General features: G+C 42.3%; 1 protein-coding gene across 1 annotated transcript in view; it reads right to left on the bottom strand.

Annotated features, from left to right (window-relative positions):
* Positions 1 to 16390, bottom strand: part of LOC121614437 (contactin-associated protein-like 4) — a 113845-nt gene that overhangs the window by 39239 nt on the left and 58216 nt on the right. Inside the window, exons 7-12 of the mRNA XM_041948300.1 lie at positions 14174 to 14377; positions 6722 to 6897; positions 6458 to 6595; positions 3464 to 3731; positions 3092 to 3235; positions 1593 to 1764 (exon numbers count right to left, since the gene is read on the bottom strand). Coding sequence (XP_041804234.1) covers positions 1593 to 1764; positions 3092 to 3235; positions 3464 to 3731; positions 6458 to 6595; positions 6722 to 6897; positions 14174 to 14377 — 1102 coding nt within the window. The remainder of the gene's footprint in view (positions 1 to 1592; positions 1765 to 3091; positions 3236 to 3463; positions 3732 to 6457; positions 6596 to 6721; positions 6898 to 14173; positions 14378 to 16390) is intronic.

Below are 16390 nucleotides of genomic sequence, written 5' to 3'. Positions count from 1 at the left end.
ATGGGAAGTAATAAATAAGAAGGTTGCAGCTCTAACAGTGACATTCACAATCAAGTGACCAATATCATCATGGTGCTCGATCAAAGCAGATAAACCATAACAAAAAAGGCAAATAAGTGAGAATAAAATGTGTTATTTTAGTGAGAAAGAGAGAAGAAAACCCAGGCAGAAATGCTGATCTGTCAGATATCAGGGAGAATAAAACCAACAGAGCTGTCAGTGGTTATTTCACACTTCAGGTGTCGACTGAACAATAATTCTCAGTTCCTGCTTGCTTTTCATTCCTCGTGTGTATTTGTTTCGTTCCTGGATCTAAAACTCCACACCGCTTCACCTCGCAAATAAATTACCCTGCCAAGAAAAATCAAAGGCAAGAAAAATTACATTTCACTTCCACAATAGTTGTGTCTCTTATAAAGCTGACAAAACAATCGAGGCAGCTCAGAAAAAAAAAAAAAAAACTGACTAACAGCTATTGGTCTGGAGTTCAAAGAAACTTCTTTTAGCTGCAGCTTTGCTCTGAACTCTGAACTCTTTGTGGTGATACAATTTGGTTCTCAACCCTTCGATGCTAGGATATCTGTTTCAAGTGCAAAAGCCACATGTGTGGCTAACCACTCATTAAAGGATAACTTTCGTTTTTTACAACCTGGACCTTATTCGTAGCATTAAATACGACCATTTACTCACCCAGACAACATTGGTGGCATTTGGAGTCGTTCTGAAGAAATTAGCCCGAGAGGAGCGGCGAGTACTCGGGGCATCCATGCGCAGCCTCTGCTCGCAGCGCCTGGCGTTCGGTAATGACATCATCCACGTCAGAGGTAGTTGCCTAGAGACGCCGGATGTTGATAAAATGCCACCACGGGCTCAGAGGGGAATAGCACCAGCATATCATAACAAAATATTGGAATATGAACGAGTTTCGCCACAGATTATGCGTTATATAGAGGCTGCGCATGGATGCCCCGAGTACTCGCATTATACAGATATACGCGCCGCTCCTCTGGGGCTAATTTCTTCAAAACGACTCCAAATGCCACCAAAGTTGTCTGGGTGAGTAAATGGTCGTATTTAATGCTACAAATAAGGTCCAGGTTGTAAAAAACAAAAGTTATCCTTTAAGCCACACATTAACCAATCATTTAATCATTTAATGAGGTGTTGCCATCAAGGTGATACAGAAGATCACCAGTTCAAATCCCACATCTGGGACTAGAGTGTTTATAACTGGATGTAAAGAGGTGATGTTACTGTAAAACAGAGAGCAAAGACAAAACAGCTGTATGCCTAATAAAGTTGTCAACAAATCCTAAAAGTGAAAGACTAAATATACGTCCAAAGTGCTCTATGGTTAAGTGATGGCTGTTTGGAAGGCAGCAGAGTTTTTATTCTTTATTGTGTTTTCACCTTGATATCAACAATAAATATATCTCAAAAACTGCTGCAAAACACTGAACTCTGTTGGGAGGAAAAAATCACTAAACCAGAAAAACAATGTTCCACAGCTCCACAACCAGCGTCCCAGCGATGGCAGAAAAGGTAAAATAACGGGTCAATGAAAGAGCGAGTTGGGTTTTGGTGGCTCTGACCTGTCAAGGATGCCGCACATGTCGATCTGCAGGTGGCTGTAATTTCCCAGCAGTCTTTGCTGCACCTTAATCAGGTCGACTGGCTGGTTCTCCAGACTGAGGAGACGCATGCAGCCCTGAAAGATGTTGAAGGGATTTTTACATTCCTGACTGTCCTCTTCAGCTGGACAACCTGGACGGGAAAGTAAAGACAGCAGTTATAGCCAATAGAAAAACAGTAAAGAGTGCCATGAAAGCAGCGTGTGTTATATTAAAAATATTAAAACTTACTGTGATCTGCTAAAGAGTAATACTGAGCGAACATGTTCTACCACACAGACAGCTGAGTCGTGATTTGTGGTGGGTTGTGTATTTTAATAAGTGGCTGGAATAATGCAAATATAGGCCAAGCCTTGATCAAATGAATATGATTTTTTTTCCTTAGTAGTCAGTTTAATGTGAGAAAGGAGATAGCGCGTGTGCACATGCGCAGATGTGTGAGTGTTTATGTGCGGGGTGTTAGAAAGCCGAAGGCAGTTAAAGAACATGCCTGGACTGCAAGATTTCTGAGCAAAGAGAGGAGAAAGAATATGAGATTTAAGAAAACGAGCAGTGAGGAAGCCAGAGGAGCGTGAAGCAGAAGGAGAAGGCGAGAAGCAAAGAGAAAAGAAAGCTGGAAGAGAGTGAGGAGAGAGGAAGGAAGGGAGGGCAGAATGATAGAAGGACAGAGCAAAGACAGAAATGAGTAGGAGGAAAAGAGAGAGGGCAAGCTAAAGCAGACTTATAACCTTCATTATAAAACACCCACAAGACACATTTGGCTCAGTGCACACACAACTGCAGAGGTGAGTACTGACCACACAGCTGTACTGTACAATACATCAAAATGTCAGCAAATTTCAAATATTAAAGCACATCTTTCACAGCAAATATGACACATTCATATAAAACCACAGTGACACAGAAACAGTCTAGATGCTTCCTGTAAAGGTGCTGTCAGAAAAGGCAGAAGCTTCTCTGTATACAAAAGAAAAAGATTGTTTTAATGTAATTTAAAAATTTAAATAACATAAAATATTCAGGTGGGTTGCATTTACTATGGCAGTCTGGACCTTCAGGACACCAGGATCAAAAGAAAAAGAGAATGAATTTAAACCCAGACATAAAAAAGCAGGAACGGAGGCATCCATAAATGAGGGAAACTAAATTAATCATTTAGGTAAATATGCCTAAAAAGCATAAAAAATTAAATTCAAAACATAATATTGCTCGACTACTACACACCTGCTGCAAAATGTAGTTTAACTAGAACTTTAATTATGTTTAACAAAACTACTCTTGAATACTAATTTATTCTCTCCTCAGTCTTAATATCCAGTGAATATTACCGAGGCGCCGTCTGTATAACCGTGTTAAAGATTTGCCTGCTTGCTTTTCAGTTCAGTGCACAGTAACGGCTCGGTGATTGGCACCTTCTACAGCTTGATAACACGCTTTGAAATTGCATGTTTCACTCTTACCACCAAAGAAGAGTTGACTTCCTGCCGTGATGGAGAAGCTGGCATGAGTAACGCCTCCTTCTTCTTCGTCGACAGCGACGGTCAGGCGCCCCCATCTGGAGTTCAGCTCCACTGAATGCCACTGACCGTCATTCAGAGCAGAACCTGGAGAAACATTTCAGAGTTAAATCTAATGTGCTTTCAATTATGTGACATTTTAAAACAGGATTACAAAAGATTTTTAGACTCATTAGACATAAATCGATTAGGAAGTCTCCTTAGAGGTCAGGGGTTGTATTGTTATAAGTAGGGTGTTTATCTATACAGGCTTCCTTTTTGAGCATTGGTAACAAGAGGTACTTAATTGAAATTAATTTTGTGGCTAGTTTTGACCTGCACCGAGCTCCAGCAGCGCCCTGCCAGCTTTATGGATCTGCAGCCGCAGCCTGGCCTCACTCAGGTACAGCCAGACCACACCCCCTTCCCGAGGCAGGGCAAAGGTGAGCAGAAGCCCCGCCTTGTTCCACGTCCTGAACTGGAACCCCACGGACGTGCCCCCCAGGGAGGACGCCGTCGCCCCCGGCAACTGGAGGAAACTCTGGGGGCCAGGGAACGTCACGGCGACGGAAACTGGCTCAGCACAAGAGAAGGTCACATTGCCCTGAGAGAGGAACATGCAGAGTGGAGAGGGAGGAGGCGGGACAGAGAAAGTGATTACTAGAGAGATAAAACAACATAAAACATGAATATTAATCAGTTGCAGAGGGCGTGTCGATGTGACCTCTGTCGCAGTGATCTCATCAGCAAGTCCCCTTGAGAATAAAAGCCATGAATGCAAACTGAAAATACCAATGACAGCCAGCTTGGAGGACGAGGGTGGGTATGTATGCGAACAGGACTATATAGACATTTCCGTTGTGGTCCATTGTTTTGAGTAGTGGTAATGACACCAGGTCCATTGCTACGGCTGCAGCAGTAATATATTACAGTCCCCGCTCTCTGCTGGGAATATCAGTCTGCTATCTTTATAACGCTCCGGAAACACAGATGACATCTAAAAGCCCTTTGTAGAGCTGTTAAAGTGATATATGGAAGTACATTGTGGAGGATGCAGCACCACTGCAACATATAAAGTAGAAACCGGGCTATAAAATCCCCCAAAAGCCATTCACTAACACACACACACACACACACACACACACACACACACACACACACACACTGAAGGCTCTGCTTCATTTTGTTATCATTCCTTTAAGAATGGCCAAAAGTGGTCTCTATATTAAAATGGACTATAACTTTGTTACCATGAGAGCTACAGAGCCTCTATTAGATCCTCAGCCATGCATGTGAATATCTGAAGCTTTTTACCCATAATTTTTGCCTCTCTGCTCTCTGATCCTTTACTGTAATGGGAGACCATTTATCACAAATGTGTCAGAGTGGCTCTCCGCTGAGTTCGGCCCACTTATCGTCATTGTAGAAACATCTGAAGGTCCTAATGAAAAAGACAAGTAAGCGCTCAAGTCTAACCATCATCTGGTTTGTCGTCTCATCACTTCCTGTCCTCGTTAAGCGCTCGTCAGCTTCATTAACCAGCTAGCAGCCCATTAGCAGTAGCAACAGCGTGTAGCTGATTTCCCAGTGGTGCTTTAAGCATGTCAACATCTATGAACACACCTGTATATATACACACACAACCTCGTATGCCGTGTACCCTGACCTGTAGTTATTTATGCGTGTGAAGGATTGGTTGGAGAAGCCTCAGTGGGCTCTTACCTTGTAGGTCCTCGTGGTGTTTGTTAGCACGTCTTGTAATGAGCAAGTCACAAATAACACCAAGCAGAATGTTTAATCAGCTTTTGGTGGGCCAAAAAAGAAGTTTGTGGAGGGCCAAATTTAGCCTGCAGATTTAATTTTAGGTGGCGCAGCTCCAGCTATTGATGCCGTATCCTCTCTCCGATATAAAAGCTCAGAGCCCAGCGAGTCTGAGGAGCTGAACATCAAAGCCTTTGCTTCCCCCAAATGATTTACGTGATCTGTCATCATCACACTGGAGGAATAAGAAAACAGCTCTGTGTGGTTCCACAAAAGATATGCAGGATAGTATTTCCAGCATATCCACCCTTTTCAGCTAATTGCATATCTTTTAATTGATCCATACTGTTGTATATCTGAAGGATAGGTATGGAGGGTATGTGCACAGTTGGTTTTTGCCATTTAGGTTTTGACAGTCATTCCCAACAAGCACATAAGCAAGGTCAGAATAAAACAGTGGCAAGTTCTGATAACGAGTTTTCACCACACAGGGAAATTTAAATAAGAGCAACAATGGAGGAAAGGGTAAAGCTGGGAAAAAGCAGTGAATTGGACAAATGAAACTGAAAGAAAATGGCCTTTCAGATATGCTTTGTGAATAAAGATTGTCACCTGTTTATGTAACTTTGCCCTCAGTAACTCATCACGGCTTCATTCCATGATTTCAAGTGGGTATGGTTGTAAAATATGGGCGCTACAACATATCCAGGCTGGGTGACAGCGACTGCTGCACCCATATTTTTTGTGGACTAACTAAATGCCTGAAATGTTAAACGAAGGTCAATACATTAGTATAAAAGGCTCAGTGCACTTTCAGCTTTCAGTTGAGTTAAAGCTGTATAAATATTACCCATGTCCTCAGTTGAAAGCAGTACAAAGATAGTATATTCAACTGATTTTTGTACATTTATATTCTTAAATATATTCTGCATTTGCCAGCAACACGTTTCAAAAAGTTGAGACAGGGGCAACAAAATACTGGGAAAGTTGTGTAATGCTGGACTTTACAGGTTTTCACCTAAGTGCCTGCTAATGACATGGATAAAGAAAAGGAAAAATGTGTCATCATTTGAGTGGATCCAGTCATCTCTGAGCTGCAGTCAAAGCCTTTCAAGTCAGGATAAGCACAGGGACCTTCTTCCAAACCAAGACTTGACAGTGTAAAATTTGTTTATCAAAGCTTTTCTGCTAAACACAGGTGTCTGGGAGCAAGTATGGTCCATAAAGCCAAAACAATGCCAAAAGAGGCTAAAACAGAGCTGCAGAGTTGGCTAAAAAATCTTTGGGACTTTGTCTATTCAAGTAAGACTTTTCACATTACATGTAGTAATTTCATTTAAAAAAAAAAAAAGTCAACAACTTTAAGTACAGCTTCTGTAAAAAGGAGAGGAGTTAGCACTAATGTGTGCTAGCAGTCACCACTTGTTTAACTATCATTTACATATTAACATTTACGACAGCCTGCTCTCTTCAGTCTGACAGGACAAAGTTAGTGGGGTAGTACTGGTAATGTTTAGCTGTTCACCAGCACTGGTAATGAACTGGGTGTTCATGGTAAGATGTACGTACCACCACAGTGACCTGGTGGTCATTGTGCTTAGCCAATTCTATCAGGTTGAGGCCATTGTACAGCAGGTTTTCCAGGCAGCCATGAAAGCCCCTCTTTGTGTCCGGAGAGCTGAGGTCCTGGACCCCCCCTACACTCAGCTGTATGGGGGCAGAAACACACAAAATAAAAATCAATATGGCAAAATTTTTGTATTTTAACATACATGCATACGTGTTTGCATTCACAGTGTGTTAACAGAGGCGTGGTCCTGTGTTTCGTCCCACCTGTTCGATGTCCCAGCGGCTGAACTCTGCAGGGATCTGAACCCTCTCCGTGTGTTTGTCCACGGTGAGGTTGAGGTGAGAGCTGCGTCGCTCCACCGCCAAATGGTGCCAATGCTGATCGTCTAACAGGCTGCCGAGAGAAGCGAGACGCCGGGGTTCAGAGGATGAAGTCCTGTCTGGAAGAGATGACGAAGAGGAGAAGAAGAAGGAGTAAATATGTGAAAAGACAAGGAATGAAGGAAGGAGGGTCACGAAAAATTAGGGGGGCGATGAGGAAGAGGGAGGATGAATATTAGGCAGAAGAGGGACGTGAGAATAATGAGGTGATGAAGGCGGGAGTGAAAGAGTGAGTAATAGAAAAAAAGGGGAGAAAATAGTATAGAGGAAGATAAGAGGAAGGAGGAAGACCAGGAAAGAGTGACAAGAAGTAGGTAAGGAAAGGAACAAGGAGTGAAGAAGAGGCAGGAACAGGGGAGGATGAAGAAGTGAGGAGGAGGGAGGATGTCAAGCAAAAGGAAGAAGATGAGGGGGCGGAGGGAGAGAATAAAGCAGACAGAGACAAATAGACCATAATTGAAGACAAATCACAGAGTGAGAAATGGAAATTATAGAGAAAGTCTTTTAATCAACACGTCGCAACAATGTTTCATTTACAAAGTCTGAAATCCACGTTAAATAAGAAGAAAAACAACCTTATGCATGAAACGAGACTGTCGTTTGTTATCCGAGCTGTTAGTCTGCTTCTCATTATCTGACCCGGAAGTCCGCCTCCCTCTGACGATCTGACCCGGTGTCGAGGGAACGCGAGCCCACTGACAGCCACAACACGCCAGCCTCCGTATTCTGTCGAAGTATCTCACTTTCCTCGGCATCCCACAGAGAGGAGCACGCCGAGGTCAGCCTCGCTCATCTCATTAGGGACTACAGGATATCTGCATATTTGCACTGACAACCGAAGCCAAATATGTGATAATGCCGAACTTGAAAAAGTGCAGAGGAAACAAAGCCAGACATCATTAATGATAGATGAGCGCCAGCCGGTCCAAATAAGTGGATCCATCCCCCCAAAGTACTGGGAGAGAAAGTTTGTATTTCTGCTGAGAGAGGGAGCCGCAGAAAGAGCTGAATACAGTCGGCCATTAAAAATGTATTAGGTGTTCTTTAGGGAGAGACAAGTCCAACTTCAGAGAGAGAAACAGAGACAGTTTGGAGGATGATGGACAAATGTATTTTTGATTCGGCTCATTTTGTGAGATGATGTATTTGATTACAGCTTGGATGAGAAGAACAACTTTGTTTGAGGGAGAAAGTTAAGATGTGTTCGGAAGTCTGTCCTGTCCACAGTCATTGTGAGGAGTTATTTGATTATAGTCTGGATGAGTGGAAAGAGACAGAGAAATCAATATGAGAGGCATCTTGACAAGACTTAAAAACAAATCAGACGTACTTAATGTCATTGATTAATGGAGCAATTATTTTTCAGTAGGAGGTAGAGAAGAGAGGAAGGCCTTTATGACGGAGTGTTTCACAGGATGGATGATTTGATTTCTGTGTGAATGACTGGAGAGAGAAAACAGGAATCAATATGAGCGATCAGAGGGCAAACAAATAGAAAAACCGTCCATACTGATATTAACAGAAACATCTCTATCCTTCTGTCTCTGTTTCCTTCGTAGTTTAATTTCTTTTTGGCAACAGAATCACAGCCAGACAGGGAGGAAACACTTTCAGTTGAGCAGCATCAGAGAGAGTCAAAGGGATTTCAGACACTTTCATTATTACTGACCCTCGTTAGATAACTAGTTAGTTAGTTAATGAGATGATCAGATTTGTGTTTTTGTGCCTTTATTCTACATCTCTCAGGCTTTCTACGAGTAACTGACTAACTGACATGTTTGGGATTTCAATAACTAACTCAGTTTTTTAGTATCATTGATTTTTTTTTAATATATATGATCTACCTATATAATATACATACCTTTTGTAAAAGTCAGTTTACTTTGAATTTTACCGCTCCAGAGCACTTGGTCAATTTCTGACATATTTAGCTTTCAAAACTATCACCTCCTTTAATTTTATATTCACTCTTCAGATCAATTATGGCTATTTAGCTTTTAATTAGGACCAAATCAAATTTAATTTCAATTGATGTGTCGTTAGCGGACAAACATTTAAAAACCAATAATATTATAATTTTGAACTGTAAAATATATCCACTTCCCCAGACATTTATGTTGAATCTCTGCTCTAATTAGCTGTCACTGTTGCCTGTTTTTTTTTTTGTTAATTATCTCTGATGGTTCAGACAGGTGACAGATGCACCACAGATTTGATCATGCTGTTGAAATTCTTTTGTGACAAAATGGGCCAATTAAAGTCATAAATGCCTTAACTCTAGCCTCACAATGCTAGGTGACATCTCATAAGGACTAATCAGGAAACTATGGGAAGCATCGTCATCATGACTTGACTCGCTGCCTTTTGAAAACCACTCTGGACTTGTGGACAGCTAATTACACGAGGTGTTACAGATATAAAACAGAGCATGGCTTATTTCTCACCACAAGTACAGTGCGCTCAAGAACTGGATCTGGACAACTTAGAAAGTTGACATTTCACAAACAGCGGCAAGTTTCTTGTGAAATATGAGATAGAAATACAGAAGAGCAGAACAAACCGTACTTGGCCTACTTCAACATGACATCTGCCTCAAGCGAACTCATCTACTGCATTGCTGTAGTGTATTAGCTCTGTTAGCGGAAAGCTCTTAGCTCCTTTAGTGCTAAGCTCTTAGCTCTATTAGTTGTTAGCTCCACTGCCTGTATTAGCTTTGCTAGCTCTATTAGCTCTGCTAGCTGTAAGCTCTTAGCTTTGTTAGCTGTTAGCTCCGTTGGCTGTATCAGCTTCGTTAGCTCTATTAGCTCTGCTAGCTGTAAGCTCTTAGCTTCGTTAGCTGTTAGCTCTGTTGGCTGTATCAGCTTTGTTAGCTCGATTAGCTCTGCTAGCTGTAAGCTCTTAGCTTCATTAGCTGTTAGCTCTGCGGCTGTATCAGCTTTGCTAGCTCTATTAGCTCTGCTAGCTATAAGCTCTGTTGGCTCTATTAGCCAAACACGCCACAGGGTTGCTGCCCACTAGCTGCTAACAGCTAACTAGCTCTCCTCCTGCCGATTTCAACACAGGTCTGTAGTTGATAGTGTAGCATTAGAGGGAAAAAACAGGGTGTGTCCCCAGTCAATGGTGAGTTTTAATGCGTCCTTTCGGATTTTAATGGGTCATTTTTATCGTAGGACTCGTGCTAAGTAGCCAGCCAGTGATAGTAACTATAGTAACAGCATGAGAGGATGTGCTCTGTTGTAGTCAGCGCTTGTATTAGTTTGTCATTTAGCTAAGCGATGGTTATACAAACATACAAACAAACAAAACCCCTTTGGTCCCAGAGGCTTTTTTCAGATGGACCTGTTTTTTATGTATAAAACTTGATTTAATTTGAACTATAGCTCACATGCCCATGAGCAGGACAACAGACTTCCACTGGAGTTGTATCGTGGCCTACAGACACACACTGTGATAGGTGTGGTTTTTCAGGCAGGCAGTTGATGCAACCAAAGAAAAGCTTCGGATAAAGTCTGAAAACCAGCTTAAGCTGCAAACAACAGCAGTATTTTCCCTCATGTCGAGGAGGATGAGGCTGGATGTGCTCGTCTCAGCATCATAGTCCGCGCCTGTGTTGCTTTATCATTCTACACGTGTCCTCAAGACAGTATCACCTCTTTTCATCTTGTCTGCTGTTCTATTACGACTGCTCAAAATCTGATTATGGAGGAAAACACTGACAGCTCTTATCAGAAAACAGGCTGATATAATTATTTCGGCGATTCACTCATATAAAACACAAGGTCTGTCACATAATCAGCCCAAATCAGGAGCTCGGTAATGATCCACAACTGGAGGTGCAGGGTGAGAAGTTTGTCTGAAGGATTTTTGCTGCCTCAGGAATTTTCTTATTCATTTCTTCCACCGAGTAAAGCATGTGAAGCAAATAAATGGTGAAGATAACATCATCTTCTTTTGCTTTTTACCTCACAAGCTCACCTGTACAAACACGTTGACAGAATGATGACGTCCCATTTGTGTCAAACACGTAAGACATGATCAAACAGAGTCATTCTGTACCTGATAAAGGTAATGAAAAGACAGGGAACGTAGGGAGATACTGACATGGCAAACATCACATGCAAGTGTTAATTCCAGCATATCTCCCTATGTTGTCTGTGCTTACTGTCCAATTAAAAAGCCAAAAAATGTCACAAGGAAGTCCCAATCTGCATCAGACACCAAGAATCAGTCATTCAAACTGGTACTTTGAATTACTTGAACTGTGCTTTTATTGTGGTGGGGTCGTGTGATATGTGCTGCAGGACTTCCTGACAGGTTTTTTTTTTAATAACGCAAAGCAGCAAAGTGATTCGGCGCTGGTGGTTGAGTTCAAATTTTAGTAATATAAACACATAGTATGATCTGAGTAGAAGCGGCCTTAGTTTCCTTCTAATATCTTGATCAGTATGAAGCTTCAGCTGCAATGCTTACAAAAACTGTAATATGACTACTTGATGAATGACTGTCACCTCTATCCCTAACCCTAAACCTACAGTAGGGCGATATGATGGTATATGCTGTGTGACGTTAGAAATATGTCCACCGGTAGAGGTTTGGCAATACTGTTTCCACCGTGGGAGCTTTCCCGGAGTGCCTCTGATATATATTTCGGGGCGGTGTAGCAAATCAGGACTGGATACTCGCATTACAAATCCAGCAGTCTGGCAAGGTCACATGATTTGGGCAGCAGGACTGCTTACCACGCTCCCATGTGACTTTAGAGCGACAGTTGATGGCGGTAATGCAGCTTCAAGCTGGTTTGCCTACTGCTGATGCAGAAGAAGAGTGTGATAAGAAAACATGGAGGATGAGAGTGAGACTGTAAATATAGAACAGGAGGCATCCCAACCAACCCAACAAAAGAAGAAATTAACCAAATGTAGTAAAGTGTTATTTCAAGCCATTTCTGAACTGAATTTACTGAACAATTACCGTATTGTGTCATTACATACACCGAAATATGTTAAACCGAAGCACGTCACTTTCAAAGTCATGGTGACGAAAACCACAGCGAGATACAACATGCGGCATAAATACTGCACATGTAGGGAAAGAAAAAGCTTTCATACGGAGAGCGGGAGTCATGACCACAGTGCAAGTCACTGACACTCAGATGGCAGTTTGTATTAAATGATAAACAGAACTGAAGCTTCGCAGTGCCTGAAGAAAAAGGCTTCTAACTATTAGTGTTTTGTTTGCTCTGTTATCCAGGACAGAGTTGCTGTTTCAGTGCAGGGCTGTTACTCACTGTTGCCTCATAAAGTGAACTGGATCTGCTGGGGGGGGGGGGTCAGACCTGTGTTACTGTTAGCAGTGCAGAGTGGACCATGCATGAGCTCAGCAGATGACCAGAATTACACAGTTTGCAACCTATAAAACTAGTGCAAAAACAGGAAGTCGTGTAGAGATAAAATAGAAAACAAGAGACATAAATTTGGACACTACCTGAAAACGGCTTATAGTCACTTTTTAAAAGAAGAAGAAGAAAGAAAAAGTTGTGTTGGCATGTGTAAAAGTGAGATACATAACAAGAGGAAAACAGAAAAGATGGCTGATAAGGAATATCAAAAGGGTGTGTGAGTGTCAGACAGGACAGAGAGATCGAAAGAGAGAAAAGCGTAAAGATGGAGAGTGTACAGCTGAAAAAGGCTAAAGGCCTCTTCTGATGTGCAAAAAACAGAACAATGTGGAGAAGAAGCCAGAAAAACAGCAGTAATTATAACAGAAAGGGGGGAACACAGAAGTAAAGGGTGATGGAATGCACACAGAGTAGAGGGGGGCGCCAGAAATGCAGAAATCTAAGAAGAGAAACTGATGAAGAGAAGAAGAAGAGAGGCTTTTTTTTTCTACCATTTCAATGGATGCCTTTAATATCCTCTCACTGAGCTGCAGTCTCTCTCTGAACAGTGACAGTCTCTAAGTTTGAACTGTGCTGTGAGATGACACCCAGTCTGTTTGAGGGGGTCCAGTCTCCACTTAAATCTCAGGCGATTTATGTGTTACGGGTGAAGCTGCTTTTCTTGAAGGTGTCACAGTCTGTCGACAGCTCTTCAAGGTGACGCAGATGTTTGTAAGATGACTTGGTCGCCTGTAAAGGTTTCACCTGCACTCAGGGTTTAAGGGAACATAGTTGTGCTATCATCTATTCTTGAGGCGAAGTGATGGAGGGTAGTGGGCCGCGGATGGATAAAAGATGGAGAGATGTGTGAGAGATGAATGGACGAGGGAAGACGAGATTGTGGGAATGAGGAACATTTGTGAGAAATATGTATCAGCGAGGTGGACAGAAAGAAAGATAAAGATGGATGGATGGATGAAGTATTTCAGCAGCCAGATGGGGCTCCTGATGAGAGGTGAGCCATATGGTGATGATTCAGCATGGCAGCCTGACAACCTCTGGTTTAACCCCGTACACACACACACACACACAGACACACACACACACACACACACACACACACACAGCTCTGTACTGTAAGCCATGCATCACGTCTTGCAGAGTGCGGCCCTAACACGTGCCACAGTGAACGGGAACCATCCATCATGGCTGTAACGAGACAGAGACGCAGCAGCGGAGCGTGAGCCAAGATTTAAACCAATCAGGCGAACCAATCTAAAGTCATTTCAGAGTGGATTACATTGTCCTCCACCTTATACAGATGTTCCGCACCAATTCAACCGTAAAGTCCTCCACAAAGAACAAAATGTCTCTTTGCTGATCAAATTGTTTCAGTTGGAAGGGTTTTTTTTACTGGAAATCAGACAGAAGTTGTGTAAATATTAAATATTAAACAGTAAATACCTGCTGGGTGATTCAGATGGAGATGTCGTGTTCATTGGGCGTTCATAGAACCTGCCAAACTTTTGTTTTTAAAGTACTCCAGAGCACTCACTCATCCAACATGTTCTCAATCTGTTCCTTTCATTGTGATACAGGCATTTTTTAACATTATAGCTATTTTCCCATGACCGACTAAATTAATATAACCTTCTCTACCATGTTTCCCTTTATTTTATATTTTGATGACGAAAAACCTTTGCAGTCTTCAAGAACTTCAATTTAAGCATTATTAAATGTTTTTCCTCTTCTAGAACTTTGCCATGTTTGAGAACCCTGTTGTTGTCTCCTTATTTTACTTTTAAAAAGTGTTTTCGTCTGAATAAATGTTACGTTGGTAGAGAGGGTTCAGGTACAACTCCCCTTTCCTGTGCAGGTAACGGTAGATCTTTCAGTATCGGTATGCATGAGAGGCTGTCAGTGAGGATGAGTATGTACGTGGATCTGGTGTGTTGTACCTTGTCTGAGCAGCAGCTGTAGCTTTCCTCTCTCCAGCTCCAGACTGAGGCTGAGTCCTCCCTCTCCCTCTGCGTGCAGCAGCGTCCCAGAATTCCTCAGGGTTTTAAACTTCAGGGAGACGACGTCTCCGGACGTCCGCCTCAGTCCAGGACTCAACCTGTACACCAGACTGCTGCTGCCGTCCAGACTCACAACATCAGAGGCTGGAAGACGAAGCAGAGATGCAGCAGTCAAATATACATCATACACAACGCTGAGATCATGTTTTCCTCGATCAGGTAACAATCTGTGTTTTAATTTGTACTATTTTTTATAGTATTCAAGACCACAACAGATAATCCTGCGTCAGAGTGGAAGTCGGCTGTGAGTGTGTTTCTTGAATATAACTGAGGTTTAAACGTCCTGGACATCCGGACAGAAATCCTGCCTGTTGCTGTGACTTTGTGGTCGCAGCTGGGGGCCATGACGGACAGCGAGGACTGAATCTGTATTTGGTTTATCAGTCTTAATCAATAAATGTCACATCAGTGTGTCACTCCCATATGGTCTAGCAGTTAGGATTCTTGGTTTTCACCCAGGTGGCCCAGGTTCAACTCCCGGTATGGGAACTACATTTTGGGGCAGCCGTGGCCTAGAGGTTGGAGAAGCGGCTTGTGGTCGGAAGATCACCGGTTCGATGATTAGCCAGCTGATGTGCCCTTGAGCAAGGCACTTAACCCCCCACTGCATGATGCATGTTGCATGTGTGTGTGTTTCCCCAGTGATGGGTTAAAAGCAGAGAATAATTTCCCAGTCTTGGGATCAATAAAGTAAATAAACTTAAACGTTTGCTGGGGATGGGGGCAGAGTGTGGGGTTAGGTGAGCGGCGTGTGCTGAGTGTGGGGTGTGTGAGCTGCGGAGAATGGGCTGCAAATACTGAACTGTTTAAAAAGAGCAGCAGCTGAGTTCAGCATCAATTTCCTTTTCAGCCGTACAACTAATTTCTCTGACTGAACGTTTTTTTAATGAACTTGGCAAGCCTTTGACTCCTTAACGCAGGGACTCGCACACAATCGCACAACCACTTCGCTTGCAGTAATGCTCTTATTGGATTGTACAGTATATTTCCTGCTGATTACAGAGCAGCAGGATGAAGCTCCGGAACACTGAGTCATCCTCAGTGTGCAGAGCTGAAAACATGACTTAAAGCCTACTCTACTACTCTATATAGTATCACACTATTTAAATTAGGCATAGATTACAATTGGTCCGAGAATGTTATGTTTTGCCTGATTGTAATTATCCCGATAAGTATCCTGAGAATAGACTGGTGCCTGTTTATGGGTCATAACTTGGGCTGATATGGTGAACCTCTTAGTAAACAGTTACCTATTTGCACATACAGCAGACACTGAGTTAACATTATCATTTGGAGTCAACTGACCAGATGGAGTCCAATATTCACTCTCCTTTTAGCTCAGTTTTGGTCTCCACCAACTCCCGTGCGAAAAATCTGGCTCTTTACATTAACCGGCTAGATGCTAACTGTGTGTGTCTGCTGCTTAGCGCCGAGGTAGTGTACAGGGAGTTAACCTGAAATGATGCTGATGTGAGTTGTCAGACTAAACCAGAACAACAAAGTTTGTGTCAGAAAACCACAAAATTGAGCCGAAAGATGTTGAAACACTCTCAAGCTCTGAGGACACATCCAAGCAGTCATGAATATAAAACTATTAATCATAGATGCTTGAACTGTGACTGCACCCCTGAAGGAAATATTTTAGATGGTAAGACGGGAAATCAAGTTTTGTGTCCTCTCATAAAACTTCTGCATTATCCAGAGAAATGTTTTACTTAAAGAAGCAACAATAGGAATTCAGGCTCAAATCCTTCAGAATAAAAGCTCTATTTCTACAGAAAACTTAAATGTGGCACAAAAACTGCACAAAATATAAATAAAATACTCTTCATGACCTACACATACTATCATTTAATCTTTAGTTCTCTAAGAAAAAAAAAACAGGCTGTCAGAATCAGCCAAACATATCACAGTAACAGTAAAACAGTAAAATCTGAACAAAATTATTTTCACAGAAGTTCCCACCCTTATGTCCCGTTTCCTTCGTGTCCCTTTCAGGACTCCGTATTTTCTACTGTCACTAACACTTTTTGATTGAATCTTAGTCTTGCAATAGATCGGGAGAACATGTGCATGCTGTGACTGACAGCAGTGGCG

The sequence above is a fragment of the Chelmon rostratus genome, chromosome 12, assembly GCF_017976325.1.
Source record: "Chelmon rostratus isolate fCheRos1 chromosome 12, fCheRos1.pri, whole genome shotgun sequence".
NCBI lineage: Eukaryota > Metazoa > Chordata > Actinopteri > Chaetodontiformes > Chaetodontidae > Chelmon > Chelmon rostratus.
The sequence above is the reverse complement of the archived record's forward strand: the minus strand, read 5'-3'. Positions and strand labels throughout refer to the sequence as shown.